The 20,107-nt window shown below is 45.3% G+C and overlaps 1 protein-coding gene across 1 annotated transcript in view; it reads right to left on the bottom strand.

Moving 5' to 3' along the window:
• EPS15 (epidermal growth factor receptor pathway substrate 15) overlaps nucleotides 1–20,107 on the bottom strand; it is a 792,619-nt gene that overhangs the window by 471,763 nt on the left and 300,749 nt on the right. Inside the window, exons 10-11 of the mRNA XM_069232684.1 lie at nucleotides 18,656–18,801; nucleotides 1,272–1,428 (exon numbers count right to left, since the gene is read on the bottom strand). Coding sequence (XP_069088785.1) covers nucleotides 1,272–1,428; nucleotides 18,656–18,801 — 303 coding nt within the window. The remainder of the gene's footprint in view (nucleotides 1–1,271; nucleotides 1,429–18,655; nucleotides 18,802–20,107) is intronic.

Below are 20,107 nucleotides of genomic sequence, written 5' to 3'. Positions count from 1 at the left end.
CATTTAAGTTATGCTGTTCTCTGCAATGCAAACCATTTATTCCTCTCTGGGATCAGTTATGTAGTAGGTACTTTTAAGACTTAGGCAGATTACTCCAGGTACTGTCTTTCATAGCTTGTGAGGAGGTTGTGTATGTGGGTGTGTATGGGATTTATACCTGCATTAGACTTCCTTTCATATGGCTCCGCCTATCCCCAGGACCCAGGTTCCCATCACTGTTACTAGGTCCCTTGAATTTCAGCTGATCAAGAGAGAAATGACGTGACTACTTCCTTCCGATCCCTCAGGTCACATATAATACTATGTATGGGACTTTGTTGCCTTTCAAGAGTAGGGGCACATTTCAAAATAACCCAAATAAATCCTTCATGCAATAGAGCAGGATTGTCAAAGGAGATATTTTCAGACACCTCCGCCCCCACTTAATTCTCTATACACTCTGGTCGCTAAGCCATCTATTGTAGTGGAATCTTTCCAAGCACCCACTTAGAATGCAAAGCCTGTTTTCACCATGGGGAGAAGATCTGGATAGAACATTATTAACCATTCATTCATTTATGGTCCAAAATTCGCTTCTAGGACTTCTGGAAGTGGAAATTACAACTGACTGAATAATGCGTTTTTTTTTTTTTTAGCTTTGATGTTTAAGATTGCCGTCAAAATCCCTTCATGCCCCAACCCTCTCCATCATTTGACCTTATGTTGCTGCCGTCATCTTGTAGCATTAACCAAGATGCCTCTTACATTGTACTAAAAAGAAATCCCTAAATAAGACTGCATAGTAGTTGCTGGTACAACCATATAGTACTTTCTGTACACAGGGTGTGCGGACATCTAGGTGTACCCCAGAAGATAATCCTGGGAAATATGAGCATTCAGAAACAGCAAATTACATACTTGGTGCATTAATGAAAATGAAGGTGGAACACGGCAAATCGTAAGAAGGGCTTGAGGCGCCACCTGCAAATTCATTATGGCGGTATTTCAGTAGAAGACCAATTTTGCTTGTTGCCCCTGCCGGGCATCCTCGATATGCCGTCGACTCTTACACTACTAAGGTTAACACATGGTGGTTATCACGTAACAGATTATAATACTTTTTTCCTTTAATGGCTATGAAATGCACATAAGAAGATAACAGTTGATCCGAAGTACATTAGCAACAATGTCTTTATACCTCTGGTGTCTGCTACCACACGGCCTAATGTGCATCACAAGTCAATGCCCAAACACGTTTCAGTAAGCTCGCGTTTTCCAAAACCGACTCTTACCTTCTGTAAGCTGGCCCGGTCTGAGGGTGGGATCATCTCTGCAGTGAGAACTTGAGGAGGATCGATGCCCTTTGTCAACTTTAAATTAATGAAATGGAAGGCCAAGGCAAACTGTTCTTTGGAAAGTTTCCCACAGTCCTGAGTATCACAGAGAGTCCTGAATAAAACAACAGATTATTAAAAAAAAATTGCCTTTTAGTAATCTGCTACACAAGAGCTGAGCCTAATGCTAGTTTTGCATAACAAACAGCTTGCACGGTTATAGTATGTAGATTCTCTTTCATCAACAGTGAGGGCACTGCTGCTGGTCGAGGAGACATTAACTGGGTGTACCTGATCGAGAGTCTCAAAACGACACAAATACAAATTCAAAACGTTTGCAAGAATATAAAGCTGTATAAGGAAGTTTCAACTTAAGGTGCAAAGTCCCGCAAATGCATTTTCAGATTAACCTTCTTTAAGAACAATAGGGCACAAATAACCATCAAGGCATTGCTGCACCTTAAAATTTGTATTCTCTGTTCCTACTGACTGTGATTGTCAAAGACGAACTCCACAGTTCTATGGCCAAACTCCCAGACCATATACTCTTTGTGGCTACCCTGCACTTACAATGCCAAAGTTTTGCTTAGACACTGTAGGGGCATAGTGATCATGCACATATGCCCTCACCTGTGGTATAGTGCACTCTGCCTTAGGCCTGTAAGGCCTGCTAGAGGGGTGACTTACCTATGCCACAGGCAGTGTGAGGTGGGCATGGCACTGAGGGGAGTGCCATGTCAACTTAGTCATTTTCTCCCCACCATCTCACACAAGCTGTGAGGCAGTGTGCATGTGATGCGTGAGGGGTCCCTATGGTGGCATATGACATTCTGCAGCCCTTAGAGACCTTTCCTGGCAACAGGGCCCTTAGTACCAGGGGTACCATTTAAAAGGGACTTATCTGTGTGCCAGGGCTATGCCAATTGTGGGAACAAAGGTACAGTTTAGGGAAAGAACATTGGTGCTGGGGCCTGGTTAGCAGGGTCCCAGCACACTTTCAATCATAACTGGCTTCAACAAAAGGCAAAAAGTCAGGGGGTAACCATGCCAAAGAAGGCATTTCCTTACAGGGGCATTCAGCATCCAGCCGCTTGTATTTTCTGCAGCTTCAGACACAGCCAAGGTAATAAGCTACTGTAAATTGAGAGTGGGTGGAAATGATGGGATCCTTGGTTGGCCCTGAAAACACAAAGGAAGATGCACCTGAACAAACCCCGGCTGAATCAGATTAGATACTAGGTCAAGAGCGAATATAGAGGTCAGGGATGGATGAGAGATTCTAAGCAGGCGATGTGCCAAAGGGTTTCACCTTGACTGGCGTCAGCTGTCCACCTGCCACTGCTTCACGCAGCCCAACGTTTAACAGTGATGACGGGCAGCCTACTGGATCAAATAGTAGGTAGATATATTTGAGTGAAAGTAAAGATCAGATGGAAGATCATCACTTATTCTATTAGCGGAGCATGTACACATTGAAGAAAAGAGCAACACTGTTGATCCCCTGCAGAGTGGGACAGGGCTGATGTGAAGAGCACTGGTTGAACTTGCTGAATATGGCAGAAGAAAAAGAATCTTAACCCTCCTCCCTAAGCTAGTACATGAGGACTCCACTGATCATGTCAAATGTGTTTGAATAGACTCACAACTTTCAGAACAAAGCTGACTACAAGAGATTTAGGAAGAGCTAAGATTTAACTATTTGCTAAAAGCGGAAGACAACCACTTCAACCATGGATTAAGACAAACAGCCCTTGTCATTCTTAGCTCACATGGTATTGTGCTGATTATTTTTCTGCACCTGTCTTACCAGCCAGTGATTCCTCATCCTCTTGGATGCTCCCAGAGATGAGGAACTGTTGACTGTCAAGACCGGTGCAGGAAAATAATCAGCACACCACCAAGTTAGCTACAAAGGACATGAAGAGTCGGGTGCAGAGTGGTGGGGACTCACACTTGTGGAGTAAGAGTCCCTTTAAAGAGGGTTTCTTCTTTCTTTGGTTGGACAGGTCCGCTGTCCATGGGAGTTCTTGATCCTTTGTAGTTGCAGGGCAGTCCTCAGAGTCGTTTGCAGGGCAGTCCTCAGAGTCGGTCGAGGTTGCTGGGCCCACAGGATGCGTCGCTGGTGCAGGTTATCTGAAGTTAGAGAAAGGCCAGTAGGGCTGGGACTAAAGCAGTTGTCTTCTTCCTTTTTCTCTGTGGGATTTTTAAGCTAAGCAGCCATTCTTCACTGTAGGTCATCAGAAATCTGAAGTCCTGGGTTCAGGGTCACCCCTAAATAATGAATTTAGGGGTGTGTTAGGGTCACAGGGCAGTAGCCAATGGCTACTGTCCTTGAGGGTGGCTACACCTTCCTTGTGGCTCCTTCCCTTTGGGGAGGGGAGCACATCCCTATCCCTATTGGGCCAAATCCTCAAAAACAAAATGGAAGATTTTCCAAGGAGGGGGGGTCACATCAGCTCTGGTCACCTTAGGGGTGGACCTGGCTGAGGGGGTGACTCCTTGTTTTTCTCATTAACCCCCAAGACTTGCCAACAAAGTGGGGGCTGTGTCAGGGGTGGCGGGCATCATCACTAGCTGGAGTGCCCTGGGGCATTCTAATCCAAAGCCTGAGCCTTTGAGGCTCACTGCTAGTGTTACAGCTCCTGCAGGGGGAGGGGTGAAGTACCTCCACCCAGTGCAGGCTTTGTTTCTGGCCCCCAAAGAGCACAAAGGCTCTCACCCCAGGGGGTCAGAAACTCGTCTCTCAGTGGCAGGCTGGCACCGACCAGTCAGACCTGCACTGAAGGATTGGGTGAAATACATGGGGCATCTCTAGGATGCTCTATATATGCATTTTTTAAAATAAATTCAACACTGGCATCAGTGTGGGTTTATTATTATGAGAAGTTTGATACCAAACTTCCCAGTGATCAGTGTAACCATTACGGAACTGTGGAGTTCGTTTTGACAAACTCCCAGACCATATACTTAATATGGCCACACTGTACTTACAATGTCTAAGAATTGACTTAGACACTGTAGGGGCATATTGCTCATGCAGCTATGCCTTCACCTGTGGTATAGTGCACCCTGCCTTAGGGGTGACTTACCTATGCCACAGGCAGTATTTTGTGTGCATGGCATCCTGAGGGTGATGCCCATGTCGACTTTGCCTTTTTCTCCCCACCAACACATACAATCTGCAATGGCAGTGTGGCATGTGTTAGGTGAGGGGTCCCTTAGGGTGGCACAACACATGCTGCAGCCCTTAGGGACCTTCTTCCCTGGTAACAGGGCCTTTGGTACCACTGGCATATTTTACAAGTAGCTTATCTGTGTGCCAGGGGTGTGCCAAATGTGGAAACAATGGTACATTTTTAGATTTTTAGTGGAAACACTGGTGCTGGGGACTGGTTAACAGGGTCCCAGCACACTCTTAGTCATGTCAGCATCAATATCAGGCAAAAAATGGGGGGCAACTGCAACAAGGGCCATTTTCCTACAAGTATCATCTTGAAAATAGATTTCAAATTCCGATATGCACACCAGACAGGCTTCAGCAAAAAGAGGCAAACACCGAACGCTCACATGGTAGTGGATGCAACAGATTTAACAGAAGCAAGATTTTCTAGCTCTCCAGTAATACAGATTCTAGATTAGGCTTTTTGAACATATTAACTGAAACAAAATATAATAACAGCTAAAGAAAATTAAAATGACTCCAAAATACAAACTTTCACCCTCAGCAATTTTACTACCATAAACGACCAAGGCTACTCACTTTTTCGCCCTGATCCTTTGGAAATTTTATATTAAAGAGTCAAACACTTGTCTAAAGAATGAAGGCAAAATGGGGATAATGACAGCCCATCTCATGAGGGGCTCACACAAAAAACAAGCAGAATTAGAAATTTTCCAAGGGTTGTCAGCTTACAAAATAAACTACTTGAAATCCAGCTGTAAAAATGAAAGATGCTACTAAGACAATTCAAGAGGTGAAAGACCCAAGATGGGAGCATAATGAATTTAAATATCTTGGAGTAATGATCAGGCAGAGACATAGTGCTTCAGCACCATAGCATGCCACATCTACTTAAAGAATTACGGTATTGCAGACCTAGAAAGAAGTGAGAGACTCCTGATGTCCTGGATAGGAAGAATTACTGGCATTAATACGGACTTAATCCCACTCTTGAAGCATCTTTCATTGATAGCCTCAAATATGTGATGCGATTAATACATGGTAATTGTATTAATTTTATTTGGTAAAACAGAATCTAATGAAACCCATTACATACATTTACACACAATGAATGGGGGAGGGAGGTGAGTGAGTGAAGAGGATCTCAAAGTATAGGACAAAGGATATGTTCATGCTCCTCAGCTTAGAGTCAATATAGACTTCTACTGTGGAAGCAAAAATTAAAACCTGCCAGACATAGAACAGGGGACCACTAGAGTTCCATTCCAAAAACTGATTCACTTCTCACCAAAAATGAATTAATGCCTTAGAAAAACTACACTACTTTGGCAGTGGCATAGAGCAGTTAAAGGAAATAAAAGTTGTTGCTGACTTGTTGCTCCCCTGGGTTGGGACTTCACCCCCCACGGAGCTTTGCTGCTGGAGAAGGTGGGGCCAGGACTAACTTCAGACTATAAAGGCCTCTGTGGCGCAGGACGAGTGCAGGATGTGCCTACGCCAAGAGCAGGCCTGCAGAGCCCCGAGGAGGCTGGGCTGGGCCCACTCTATCACCAAGTTCCCAAAGGCGAGTCTATCATAGCAACTAGTCCCTATGTGGTGACACTGACTGTGTTGGATGTATTCCCCTTGTGTTTTTTATTACGCTTGCCGTTTGGTGCCAAGTTTTTTTGCTTTGAATCTATTTTTGCAAGGAAATGGTGAGGAGGAAAACTACGGGTGGTTGCTCTCAAAACTTGCCCTCACCAAAAAAATCTACCAGCTTTGACAAAATGCTGCAGATGGCTATGGGGATTATTTCTACTGAGATTGAGTTAACGGAGAGGACGTTATCGTTGGATGGTCCTAATGAATTGGATATAGGAGGATCACCTCAACGCAACACTATACAGCCAGATTTAGTAATAGGTCGGACTGCTCTGCAACAGGCAATGATCAATCTAATAATGCGGGTGACATGCAGGCACCGGTATTGACAGCTGCGCGCCCGAAAATTGGTTCCCGGCATTTGCAACTCACCAGTGATTCAAATTCGCACCTTGCCAGACAAAGTCCAGTAGAGGCTTCAGGCTCTAGTGATAGCATTGGAGTGGATGTTTTGAGTCCAGATGCTGCTGCTCCGGAATGGCTTGATCAAATTCCTCTTGGGGAGGAGAAGTTTTTGGAAATCCTTTTACAAAAATCTGAAGACCTCTTGCATAAGGAAAGGCTTTGTTGTTGTACTGTCACATCATAAGAAGTCATCCATACATCCTACTGATGCGTTCAATTTACGAGTGGGAGCTCAGATTCCTGCAAGTGGCGTTTCTGCTAATTTGGCTAAACTGGACGTTGCCCCGCCTTTAGGTCACCTGGATGCTGGGTTAGCCATGGTCCGGAATTTCTCTAACCAGCATGTTTTGGGTGGAGGCCAAACTCCTGTGCCCAAGGGGTCCAGGGCTTCTGTTGAGGCGGATGGGACAGGGAGGGCTTCAGGTGGCGTTAACTATAAGCCCATGTGAAGAGGCAACCTGTGATTGATCTTCCACCAGCCTCGTGCCCTTATGTGACAATTTTAGCTAGGGTCCCTCAGTTGCAACATGACCAGAAGGAGGACCAAAGTAATTTGTACAATAAGTGTATCAACTGATAAGCCCTCCATAATAATTTTCCCCTTAGTATGTCCAATTAAATTCTACTTACACATTCGGATAGGTTCTGGTCCCAAAGATATTATTGGCAATTGTATCATCAACTACTTTTAGTCCCCACAAGTGGTGCACAGGCTCCCATCTCCTCCCGCAGGGTGTTCTTTAAGGGATTCCAAGTTGGTACTACTGGTGCTGGAATATTTTTATAAACCTGGCTGTAGTAGGGGAAAGGGCTCCTTTGGACAAAGGTCAGTAAACAGGGTTTATCGTGTTAAAAAACCTCTCCAAGGCCCTACACCAAACAAGCACCTAGTAGTGATGGTTTCCTTCTTCTACTCTCAAACTGGTTTGACATTCTGGACAGGGGTGCAGGGGAGGCTGGGAATGGCAGAGGTAGAGTGAAATCCAGTGGGGATTATAGCATGACCATTCCTTCCAAAAGGGCTACTGCTTTGGGCTCTATGAGAATTGTGTTTCAGGGCACTGAGGTGGCTAATGGCTGTGTAGGGGTTGTTAGGCCCTTTCTTCCTCTTGTGAAGACAGGATCTCTGCGTGAAGAGATGGCCTTCTGCAGTATCCGCCCAACTTGCACTGAGGTTGGCCAACCCACTGGTGTTAACTGCGGGCAAAGGTCCTTTGATATGGGCTCCCTGAACGGTGTTAGTGTATTGCATGCTCCTTTGGATAGTGATGGTGCTATTGGGAGACTATCTATCCAGGAGTAGTCCCAGACCAGTGGTTTAAAAACAGCAGGGAAACTGCGGTAATGGAATATCACAGGGTTAGCAGCGAAAATTAGTATTCCTGAATGGACCAGGTTCATTGACATATGCTATGGGTACATTTCAGGAAACCTGGGCAGTTCAACCCCTGCACAGTTTAGGGTTTGCAAATTTTAGAGAAGCGGCCGTTACCTGTGGAGGGGTCCCCCATCGGTGGGCTATTTAGGATAACACAAGACTTCCTTGTAAAGCAAGGGAACTAATGATAACCTCGCAGAATATCCTGTGTGTTTGAGTACGGCGTCCCATGTGATATATCTTTGTAATGTGTATCTAAGGCCTGGTGGAGCTAATCTAGAATCCTCTACTATGGAAGTTTTAAACTCTCATATGTGGGATGAACCAAGGAGTGTTCCGAAGATTGTGGGTGGGGACTTTGTCAGTATGAACCCTTAGACGATAGTGCTGTCCCACTGACCTCAGAACTCAACAATGTCTGGTCCATACCCCTGTTGAGAATGGTACCAATCAAGAGATGGTGTATCTTGACCCTGCAAATTGATGCTTTTACAATGAAGTATGACCTGCAAGCATGCAATGGGAAAACCAGGGGCTCAGTCAGGCATACTTTTGACCGAGCCCCTGGCACTGGTCTGATTGATGATATTTTAGTGGATGTTAGGATTTGGCCGTCATTGGTTGACATGGTCATTATTGTATGCCAGGATAGGGATCATAATGCTTTGAGTCTTGAAGTGGACTTCCAGGTCCTGGGAAGGGAGGGCAGAGCAAGTGATGTGTTAGCTTCTAATCTGTGTTTAACTAGTAATAAGCGCAGGTCGAAATGGCCCACTTTGCTTGGCTCCCCAAAAATGATAGGGGGTATTTATGCTAAGGTCACTGCTCGATTAGATGCCTTCCTAAGAGGAGAGGAGGCCCTTAGCCAGCAGGTTTGTGGAGAGTGGATTGATTAAATTTGCAACAATTTGTTTAGTGGGTTAAAGGACGTTTTTTTATGTGGCCGGCCGCATTCCTTAGGTAGGAGGGCTCCCCAATCATGGAACAATAGAGCCAGTAGGGATGCAGGGCCCGCTTTAATTTCCGCAATCAAAGTGCAGGAAGGGTGAAATCAAAGCCCAGAGGGTATTGTTTGAAAAAAAAATCTATCGCAGCTGCTAAAAAATAATGGGAAGTGGCATGGTGGGAAAAGATTCTTGTTGCCACTAGTGAATGAGACACACATGGGTTTTGGAACTTGGTTTCAACAGGGCGTAGAGAAGGTGCCATTCAATTGAGGACTAACGTTCTGGCAGCAGACTGGGTTGCCCACTTTTCTTCATTATACACGGTTTAGGCAGGGGGTAGTTCCTCTTTCCAAAGCACATCCTCTGGGAGGATAACTTGATGGTACAGAGGGGGGATGGAGGAGTCTGGCACTGTAATAGCTTCGGTAACTCCCCTTTCACTGAAGACTAAGTAAGAGCAGCTATTACTAAAATAAGACCTAATAAAGCACCCAGGGCTGGACAAAGTCCCCGGGGATCTCTATTTAAGCAAGCCGGATGTCTGGGCCACATACCTTTTGGCTACACTTAATATTCTAGTTGGTGCACCAACCCCTCCATCCTTGGCAGGGGCAGAGATCATTCCCATCCATAAAAAGGGCTCTCCTAATGATCTGCAGAACTATAGGCCAATCAGCTTAATTTATTGTTCCCAAAAACTATTTAGTTCTATTTTACTTGATCAATTACGGTTGTGGATGGAGGACAATGAGATCCTGTCTGATCTCCAAGCGAGTTTCAGGGAGGTTGTCGGTACGATTGATCAGGTTTTCAGATTCCAGTTAATTTACTGTATAACAGTGGTTTTGGGAGAAGTCCGTTTGTACATTGCTTGTGTTGATTTACGGTCTGCGTTTGACCAGGTCCCCCATCCTAAGCTTTGGCAGAACTTGGCCAAAATGAGAGTTCCTGCGGACTGCTATAATTAGGCTACATAATAATAATTTTGCCCAAGTGTGGTATGGTCCATGTAGGTATCTGACTGATCCCTTCCCAGTGGATCAGGGGATCAGGCAGGGTTGTGTCTTGGCCCCCAATCTTCTCCCTTTATGTGAACTGGTTGGTTGAACACCTGAATACCTGTAATGGGGATGCTCCTCGGTTGGCTAACCTCAAAATTCCGGCGCTTTTGTTCGCAGATGATACCCTTCTGACATCTTAATCACCCATGGGGTTGCAAAGAATTTTGAGTCCGTTTGAGTTTTTGTGTACATAGAGGTTTAGAAATGAATACAGAGAAGACAGAATTTATGATATTTAACCCCAGTCGTGTTTCCAGATCAAACCCTAAGATTGCGAGGGTTCCCATGGATCGGGTCTGTGTTTGATTATTTGTGTTTGACCCAGACAGGGAATTTACACTTGAATGCCCATATTAAAAAACGTAGGCTGAAATTGGTGCAGTGCATGGGTGGGCGATTTTAGGAGTGCATTGCACTTCTTTTCACCTAGAAGCCCCTCCGTTATAAATTTATAGATGGCAGGCCTTGGAGAGCACTCTTTCTCGGGCTGAACTTTGGGGGCATCAGGATATGAGTAAATTATCGGTTGCTGAGATCTGCTTTTTATGTAAGTGGGCCTTCCTATTAGCACTCTCCTGCTCCCCCTTAGACTCGATCTAGGCCTACGGCCTATCAAAGAGGAAGCAGTGGTTAGGCCCCTTCTTTACTGGCGAAGACTTTGGTCCGCTCCTGCTTTGCATTCCTATTGTGTACCTAAAAGAGGTGCTAGGCTTTCCCGGGTCAAACCATTTGCCCTGGCTTAGATATATTAATGATATCCTCTCAAAAATAGGTTATAGGGACTTATGGTTGACACCGGAGTCCCCTCTTTTATTGGGAAGGCTCTCTTGAAGAAAAGATATTGGGAGTATACTACAGGGCAGGTCCCTGTACACGCTTCAGGTGGTGCGTTGACCCATTCCTTTTTACACTTTAAGGATGTGTTTCTTCTGGAACCCTTTCTGAATGAGATCCAACCGCCCTCTGCAAGGAAACTGTACCTGCAGTTTAGGTACAGCACGTTACCATTTGCAGCTTTTACGAGTAACTGGATGCGCAAGAAGGATTCTGTTTCTTTTTCTTGTGTTTTGTGTAGGGTGACCAAGGAGACTAAAGGGAATATTTTTTTTTTTTGTTCGGCATATGTAAAGAGCAGGAAGAAGTGGATTGTTCCGGTGTGCCATTTACTGGGGATAACAGAACATCAGACTGCTCTAAGAACTGCAAAAACTGATGCTAAGCCCTGCCTGGCTTTCGCTGTCTCCCGTTTCTTGTTGGCGAGGTGGAAAATTAGGCAACGTGCACTTCCTTAAATACTGTATCCTTATTATGTATTTCGGTTGTGGGAATGTGCTCCTCGGGTGCTACGAGATAGAGGAGGTGTTCTGGTGCTAATTTGTGCTCTTTTTAGCTGCCTCTAGTACACTACGTGTCTCCTTATGCAGTCTGTTGAATAAATGATCATCTTCTGCATTGGGTATAATTTTAGGTAGGGGAGCTTCCCCTCTCTTTGTAGGGTCAACTATGAAATTGAATTGGGTATTTTTTCTAATCTGGCTAATGTATTTTTATAGTTATTGCGATAGGACAACACATTTTATATTAGGATTATTTTATGTAACCTGTCATTTTTATTATTAGAGAGAATGAAATAAGCCTGTCTTAATTTATGGGTTTTATTAATTGAATTGCCCTGTTGTCGTTGGATGGATATGTATAATTTATTAGAATGTCCTCTCTTTTAAGCTGTATGTATTCTTAGGTGTTTTGTTTATGTTCTGCTCCTATGATGATCTTATATATGATGGTATAAAATAATATCAAACTTCTGCTAAGATTGTTATTGTAAAATAGATTTTAAGTGGACCGGAGCCATACCAGATTTGAAAACTAGTTCAGGGGTGACTTGCATTCACCAAACCAACCAAAAATGAAGAATAAATCCCTGAGTAAGCAGGAATTTCGAATAATATGGAGCAACATGTACTAATATACAGTGTAATACACTCAGCTTCATCATGAACAAAACAATTTTTTTAGATTCCACCAATACCCATGGACTTCCTGGCGCTGAGGCATGCAGCAGAATAGTAAGGGGAGCACTCATTGCAGATATAACTGGACAATCTATATCTGAATGCTTCTTCTGAATTCCCAGTGGTTAGAAATACTCCTGATCACAAAGGGGAGCTAGTTGCAGTGCTCTGCAGCCAGGTGGGAGAGGCAGCCAAGGGGGCCAACGTTCTTGACACAAGGCTAGATACAGGCACAGACAGGCTTGCTTTTAACACAACTTGTGCACTCCCGCTGTGCGTGTCCCCAGAGCAGATGCAATGTGACAGCGTGTAAATAGTCCGCCATCGACAAAGGGACATGTCTGTGTGATCTCCAAGTGAGAAAGGGGGGGAATTACACTTTAAAACTGGTGCCAGACTGCAAAACTGGAACCCCCCAACCAGTGTAGACCACAAAGAAAAGAGATACAACTAAAATACATGTGAGAATCAATAAAACTATAAAATAAAGTTCTGCCATACAAATATGACACCTGCTTGTAGCAGTGAAGACAGGCAACGCCACTAACGGAGGAGAAGTAAAGTAAAGGTGCAGCAGGATGAGCATCCTAGAATCTAGTGTAGCCCTCCAGGGTAGGGGGAGAAGGGTTCAAGATCTGTGTGGCTGCCTGTAATCAGGTGAAACAATGGAAAATCCACTGATGGATGGCCACATATCTGTGGCAGAGTTACAAAACTGTTGATAAGTGGCAAGACTAAAGGGGCCATCTTCTTAGGTTAGTTTGACTTCGTATCCTCCAATTCACAGAGATTTATTCAACCACTGTTGGAAAAAAAAACTGGTAAGCCTGAGAATGTCTCTATCTGATAGCCCTGCAAAACTGTACACATGTTTTTAAGGGAAGCCATTTAGTGAAAACTTTGATAGGCCCACAACTGAGGCTAAGTTCGCTGGTTTGCCTCCTAGACAATGTCAATGAAAGGCGTATCAATGGATTGTGGTCTGATATGGATTGCCTTATGATACCTGACATGGGCCTGCCTGAGGTCGCACACCAGCAGAACATGATTATTCACCCGACAGACTGGCTGCATAGGGAGGCCACCTCTAGTGGCTTATTCACTTTCTTCCCTTTGGAGCAAGGGCACCAGGACCCGACAAGGAAGCCACCGCCGGGGGCTCCAGTGCAACCAGTGGTCGCCAAACTAATTCACTTGCGCAACAGAGACATCAGTCTTTGCGCCGCCAGAGAGGTCAGCCACTACAAAGTGAACACCACTAAAGTTTTAATTTTCCTGGATTACACCCTGGCGGTACAGAGATACAGAGCTTCACTCCTGGGAGTGTAAAGAAAACTGCAAGATATGGGCCTGAAGTATGCTCTGCTCTTTCTGGTCTGCCTGCTGATCAATCATGAGGACAAGTCCCTGTATCTTTGCGGGCCTGAAGGAGTGGTCACAGCGATCCAGAGGTCCATGCCGGCGGAAAAGTAAAAGGTAGAGGGGACTCTATGACCAAGCGGTCATGACCCCCAATAAATCCCAGGCGGACACAGACAAGATCATGGTGCTGAGGGCTGCAGAGACGCTCCGTGAAACCACCCCCACGTTTCCATTGTTCAGATCATGCAGCCACAGTCCACGGAGGAAGACTGATTTTGGCATCCAACCCACGTACGGACTGCCGTGATGGCGACGGCCTGACTGCCTGGTTGATCCGGGCATCACATCCCCCCCATGGAAAACAACATTACTGTGGGGATGCCCCCTGCCACTGGGGAGACCCGGCTGAGTACAGGAATTGAGAACAGGAGGACTGAAATGACACTTCGCGTTGGACCTCAACCCTCGTAATCTGTGTCATGAGTGGCTCTTCTGTGCACATCCCATGAAACTGAGTTGATTTAGATATGATATATGTATTTGCCTGCCTCATTTTACCCTGTCTGGCTGGGACTTCACCAGCCATGGTTTCTTCCCTATCCACTTCTTCCACGCTGTCCTTTCTTACTACCTTAGCAAACCTTCCATATGGGGGCTCACCTCTTATATTCACATTTCCCTTAGTTTTAAGCATGGGCCGAGTTTGGTTGTCATCTCTGCCTGGGGAGGCAAGTCAAAGTTGGGGTCTGTACTTCATATTGCTTTTATACTGCTTGCACAAAACATTAGGATGTTGTGCACTTTGGGTGGCTTAGTGAGGTCCGGGGAACACCAACAGTGGAGACACGGGTTGTGAGTGCTGACTCGAGATGGATGCGAGAGGAAACGTAGCTGGCACCACATACCTGAACTATCACAGTGGATAACAGAGCGCAACACCCTACATTCAACTTCGTGACGTGGAACGTTTGTGGGCTGGTATTGTCGGTTAAGTGTCACTGGGTTTGCTCATACCTGCCGAGACGCTTAGTTCATGTCACCATAATACAGGAAACACACTTGACTGGATGGTGGCTGCAGACCAGGTGGAAAGTCTTCTAAACCGGGTTTTCTGCATACCCCAGGGGAGTTCTTCTATGGGTAGCACTTGGAGTGCCGTTTCTGCTACTGGGTGGGGAGATGATGAGGAACAGAGCCAGAAAGAATGTATGTGTTTGAGTTGAAAGCTGGACAGCTCCCTGATACACATGCTGGGACTCTACCCCATGAATGTGAGCCAGGCAGCGTACCTGCGCTCCCTGGCAGGGCTCCTCGAGAGCGCACTAAATGAGCCCCTGGTGCTAGGCTGAAACTAATAGTGTGGTGGATGTTGTCTTGGACCACTCGCACCTGCCGTTGTAAGGAGCAGTCGTGCACAAGAAGGTGGAGCAGCTTTGCGACTGGCTGACTAACAGGCTCCTACTAGGCGTGTGGTGAAGGGCCTACCCGCGGAGGAAATACTCCTGTTTTTTCCCCACATGCACACAAGGATAGACTTATTTCTCACTTCGACACCTGACAGGAGCTAGATTCAAAGTAGAATACTTAGCAAAGACCTGCTTGGACCACTGTCCTCTGTTGGCCTTGTGGTTGGGTCCAATGATGACTCGCATTTCCTCCTGGTGACTAAAATGCTCAGCACTAGAGGATGCTGCGTATTGCCACACAATGGTGGAAGAAACGCTGAACTATTCTGGTGACAATTCGGGTGCAGCCTTCACACCATTAGTCAAATGGGACATCACAAGGGGTATATCCGGAGGGATATGTATTGAGACCTCCAGTGAAGTATGCTCTACACTACTGCCTCAGCCGGGACACATGGAGAACGAGTTCAGGCGCTTGGATGGTCTTGTGATCTCGATGGTGGAGGCCCGCTGCGATATGGTCCAAGCCAAGGTGGGGGCCAGGCTGGCTGTACATTATTACATGTGCGATCTCACACAGAGGAGGTTGGCACTGGGCGCCTACTCGCGGGCTTTTGCAAAGGGAGAGTGGACACTGATAACAGCCATCTGTCGCTCAAATGGACACAAGGTGTATAGACTGCCAGGCATCGTAGCAGTGTTCTCAGGCTACTATAAAGCCTGGTATGGACCGGTGCTCAACGCAAGCACGGAACAGATGACTTATTTCCTGGCTGACATACCCCTAACCAAACTGACCGTGGAAGACAGACAACAAATGGAAGGCGCCATGACAGAAGGCAAAGGAGCCTAGGCGATTAAACAGTTGCAACAGGTAAGACACCCTGTAATGATGGCCTTCCCTTAAAATTTTACTAATGCTGTCAGGCTAATGTCCTCAAACCCTTGGAGACGATGTACACAACGGAGCACAAGGCAGGCAGGGTTCCAGAATTCTTGTGTGAACCCCTAATAGTAATGATTCCAAAGCAGGGCTGCGTTATGTTGAACAGGAGCACTTACAGGCCCCCCGTCCTTGTGAACTTGGATTCTAAGAACTCATCACCAACAGCATCTAACCTCGCTTGCTGTCCCTTATCCATCCAAGCAAGAATGGCTTTGTTCCTGGGAGAACTGCCTCCGCGAATATAAAATGGCTGTTTCACATAATATATGGTCTGTCAACGGAACGTCACTGAGCAGTAGGTGTTTCGGTGGACATTGAAAAGGCCAGTGTGTCTCTTCTGGGCACACCTATTTGCAGTTTTCCATCGCATGGGATTTGGGGGAAGGTATTTGTAAATGGCCCCAAAGGCAAGAGTCCAAGAGGGTCATGAGTACTCAGACCAATGGCAGATACACAGAGGCACTTGTTAGGGTTGGCCAGTCACCACATCTGTTAGCGCTCACCGTGGGGGCGCTGGCATGCAAAATGTGAGCACTGGGTGGAAGACATGAGCTGATGGTGGATAGACATGAGCTGATGGTGGATGGACTGAAGCATGCTCCTCTCCTCTCCCTTTGCATGGATGATATTCTATTATATTTGCATGATGTCACCACTGGGCTAATGCCAACAATGAGGTTGCTGGACTTGTTCGACTTGTCAGACCTATGCTCACCCTGTTGAAGGGGACTTGGCCACACACTATCCCAACTGCATTGCACAACTTTCCGTACCTAGATGTCCAGGAACTGAGTGAATATACGCAGGGCAACCTAGACAGAATGGTCGCCTCACTCCGAAGAATAATGGCCTCTCTGGCCCCACTAGGCAAGTGGAGCTGGTGAAAATGGTGGCTTTACCACTACTTGAGTACAGGTTCACCAATGTGCCCCTAAAATGATCTCACAAATTATTCAGCGACTTGAACTGCAGCCTTTCGGGGCTAATCTGGGCCATGGGATGACGCCAAAGTGGCTTTGGAGAAATTGTGCCTCCCTATGGCCGCGGGAGGCCTGGGGGCACCAGTCTACAAATTGTAATATCTAGTGCACCAGCTCTAATGGCTGATGACGTGGTTAAGCCCACATCATCATAGATGGCTAGCCTCTGGCATCCAAGAACAAGAGAGGGTATTTTTAGTGAAATGTAGGGAATGGCTCCTAGGAATGGGTGAACATTGCTCTTGATAAGGGTGGTTTGGCATTGCTGGACGCGTTTTCAGTGTCGTCAATGGCCGGGAACTTCATACTTGCCATACCTGACTTTGTGATGGGGGGGGGGGTTACAGGTAGGCAACACATTAATACCCATAAAACATGCTTACTGGGAATGATGCACCACCCCAAGACAGACAAGGCAGGAAGTAGGATCATAGACCCAGTCTTGGTACAGTAATTCACTGGAAGGTGGGCATGGCACTGCCGGCTTAGCGGAGCGATGTCCACCACTGGGTGAAGCCGGAGGCTGAAGTGTTATAGCGGCTCAGCCGACAGGCAGGGCAATCAAATCCCCGGATGTAATATGATTTTACTAGAACTGAAGCCTGACCCGGACTGGCGGCCACCCTGAGGGACAGGCAGTTTTGGGGGCTAACCCTCCCTGCCCCAAACTAACCCTCCATAGTGCCGCCTGGGAGCTTGTTAGAGAGAAAGGATAGAAAGCACTGGACATGGCCATCTGTCCAGATCCAGATGGCTAACACCTTCTGGCTTGCCTCCCACACAGCCTCATCCGGAGTGGTCGAAGGTCCAAAAACCGCCCTTTAATGCTCACAGCGGGTGAAGCCAAGACGACAGTGTGACACACACTACACATGGGATGGGGGGGGGGGGTCACTCACACCTTGTGTCAATGTACAATGACAATTGAAATCCAAGTGCACCCAAAATTACCACTTACTTCATGATGAAAAACTGTATGTTTGGACATTGTACAGGACCGACAAATGTTACAGAATATTGTCTTTCTGTGACAAGCAGCCAGCTTAATTAATTCCTGGACCAGGAGGTTATAAGTAGAAATAGGTTTATTGGTCACAGAAGGTCCCATCCAACCTCTAACTGCTGCCCAGGTCTCCAGTGACCAGCTCACATCAGAACATTCTATACGACTTCGTAACATCCCATATTGAGTGTACAGCCTACTCCCAAACAGATAAACTGGTCCTTAACAGGGCAATGAAGGATATAACACTTTGCCTGTGTGTTAAAAAAGTAAATTAAGTGCAATGTGGGAAAAAACTCATTATGCTTCACAGCTTCGGTCAATCTTGGCTTTTCAGAATGCATTGTTCTGTGATTTTCTGGTATTTGTCGTTCAGTATTTTTAAGTTGATCATCAGGTTAAAGAAAATAAATAAGCATACCAAGTTACACGCTTTACGAAGTCTGGGTATGCCAAATGTTTTTTGGCCCAAAACCCCCCAGAATGTCTTATGCCTTCCCCTTACCCCCCCAGACATCACATTGCACCATGGTCTTATATGAGATGATTTTGCATATAATATTTTGTCATTCAAACCACAAAGTGCTTCAACAATTTGTTTTCTAAATACCCAATTAATTTCTTCTTGATATTGGCCATTTGTACTGCATAAATTCTTGAATTCCTCTTCTCTTTTTTGAAACTGTCACATGATGTAACCAATGGCGTACTTTCACAGTTAAAGACCATAGATTTTAAGGTAACTTTTCTCTAATCCAACGGAAAATGTTGTGCAATGTCAAAAATAAAGATGGCCATCATGTTGGGTGTAGAAGACAGATGCTTTTGGTGTGACGGTAAATGGATCAAGTAATAGACCAGAAGCAACACATGAACATAAACATATAATTTATATCTAAAACACCAATTCAAGCAACCTATTTTGAATGTACTTCAGTCAACGGGTTTGCAGCAGAAGCAAGGAAGCACCAGAAAAATAAACATTAAAATAATTTTACTCTAACACATACTCACCAGATATGTGCAAGAACCCCTGAAGGAAGTCCAGTTTTAAGGAATATCTCTCTTACTTCCAGCCCTGAAACATAGCCATCCATGTCTTTGTCGGTTCTCAGGAAAATGTCATCCCATTTTGCTTTTTCTGTGGGTGAAACCACCCACTGGGAGAAAAAAAAAGTAATTTCAAATTAAAAATAACATGAATAATATTCTTAATAAAACAGCTTACGTATTTCTGTGTTACGTTTAACAACAGATGGAAATGAAAATGGAATTGTATGCAGTAATAATTTCCTTCTTACTTCATTTTTAAATAAAATCATCATATCCTGCAGGATTCTACTCTATACATATGTATTAAATTAAGGTTGATGTTCTGTACAATGGTTGGAAACATTACAGGACATTAGTCAACTGCTTTAAAAAAACAGGATAATATCAAATGACAATGAAAAAGAGGAGATTTTTTGAGCAACAATATAGTACTAGGGAGCTTGTCCAAAACCTGTCTCTCTAGAATATGTCTCTTGAATGAACATGTGATGCCGTTTATATTGTGGAATAATGATGATTAGGTAGTGCAGAATGGAAGCAACCAAAACTGAGACAAAGGCTACTCCGGGCTGTACTCGAATCCCTCTACATGCTTTCAGTAAAGAGGGTCTTTTAGAAGTAGTCTCACCGCTATAAATTAGTGGCATGCTTAAAGGAGTCCTCGCCCGGAATGAGATTACATCAAGACAGGCTCAACTTCTCTAGTCCAGGGAGCTTTTTAAATCTTCTTAATGAAGCAGGGGCAATGTAAAATTGTCTAAAGCAGAGGTTCCCAACCTTATGACTTCTGTGGACCCCCACTTTATCATTATTGGAACCTGGGGACCCCCACTGAATCATTATTGGACTCCATGGACCCCCACTGAGTCATTACTGATAGCTGGGGACCTAATCTGTTCATATTATTACATTTTCTTAGCCGTTGCGGACCCCTTGTGGAGGCTTCGTGGACCCCCAGGGGTCCCTGGACCACAGGTTGGGAACTATTGGTCTAAAGGAATGCCCTGTGTACAGCGTAGTTTATTTTCAATTGGTCAGATGCTTCTGGAGTAAATGTAATTTTCCTGCATCTCTAACTGTGGTCTACGTGTTTCATCTGGCTACTTATGCTTATACGGATCATCTGAATTTCTCCAGGATCAGACACGGATCCCTGAGGAGGGTTTCGTGTGTATTTAGGTACTTTATGACATAAGTGTAGGAAGCTGGCCTGATGTGTGGTGAACACCTATGGTTTTATCAACTTATACCAGGTCCAGGTATCACCTATTAGTGAAGTGCAGGCAGTGTCTAGAAGCCAGGCCCTCTAGAGGTAGCTGTGGATGAGCAGCCAAGACTCATCTAGGAGACATGCAAAGCTCATGCAATACCACTATAGTCACACAGCACTTACACACAAGAAAGACAATACTC

Source organism: Pleurodeles waltl, chromosome 4_2 (assembly GCF_031143425.1).
Source record: "Pleurodeles waltl isolate 20211129_DDA chromosome 4_2, aPleWal1.hap1.20221129, whole genome shotgun sequence".
Lineage (NCBI taxonomy): Eukaryota > Metazoa > Chordata > Amphibia > Caudata > Salamandridae > Pleurodeles > Pleurodeles waltl.
This window is presented reverse-complemented; position numbering and strand designations above follow the sequence as displayed.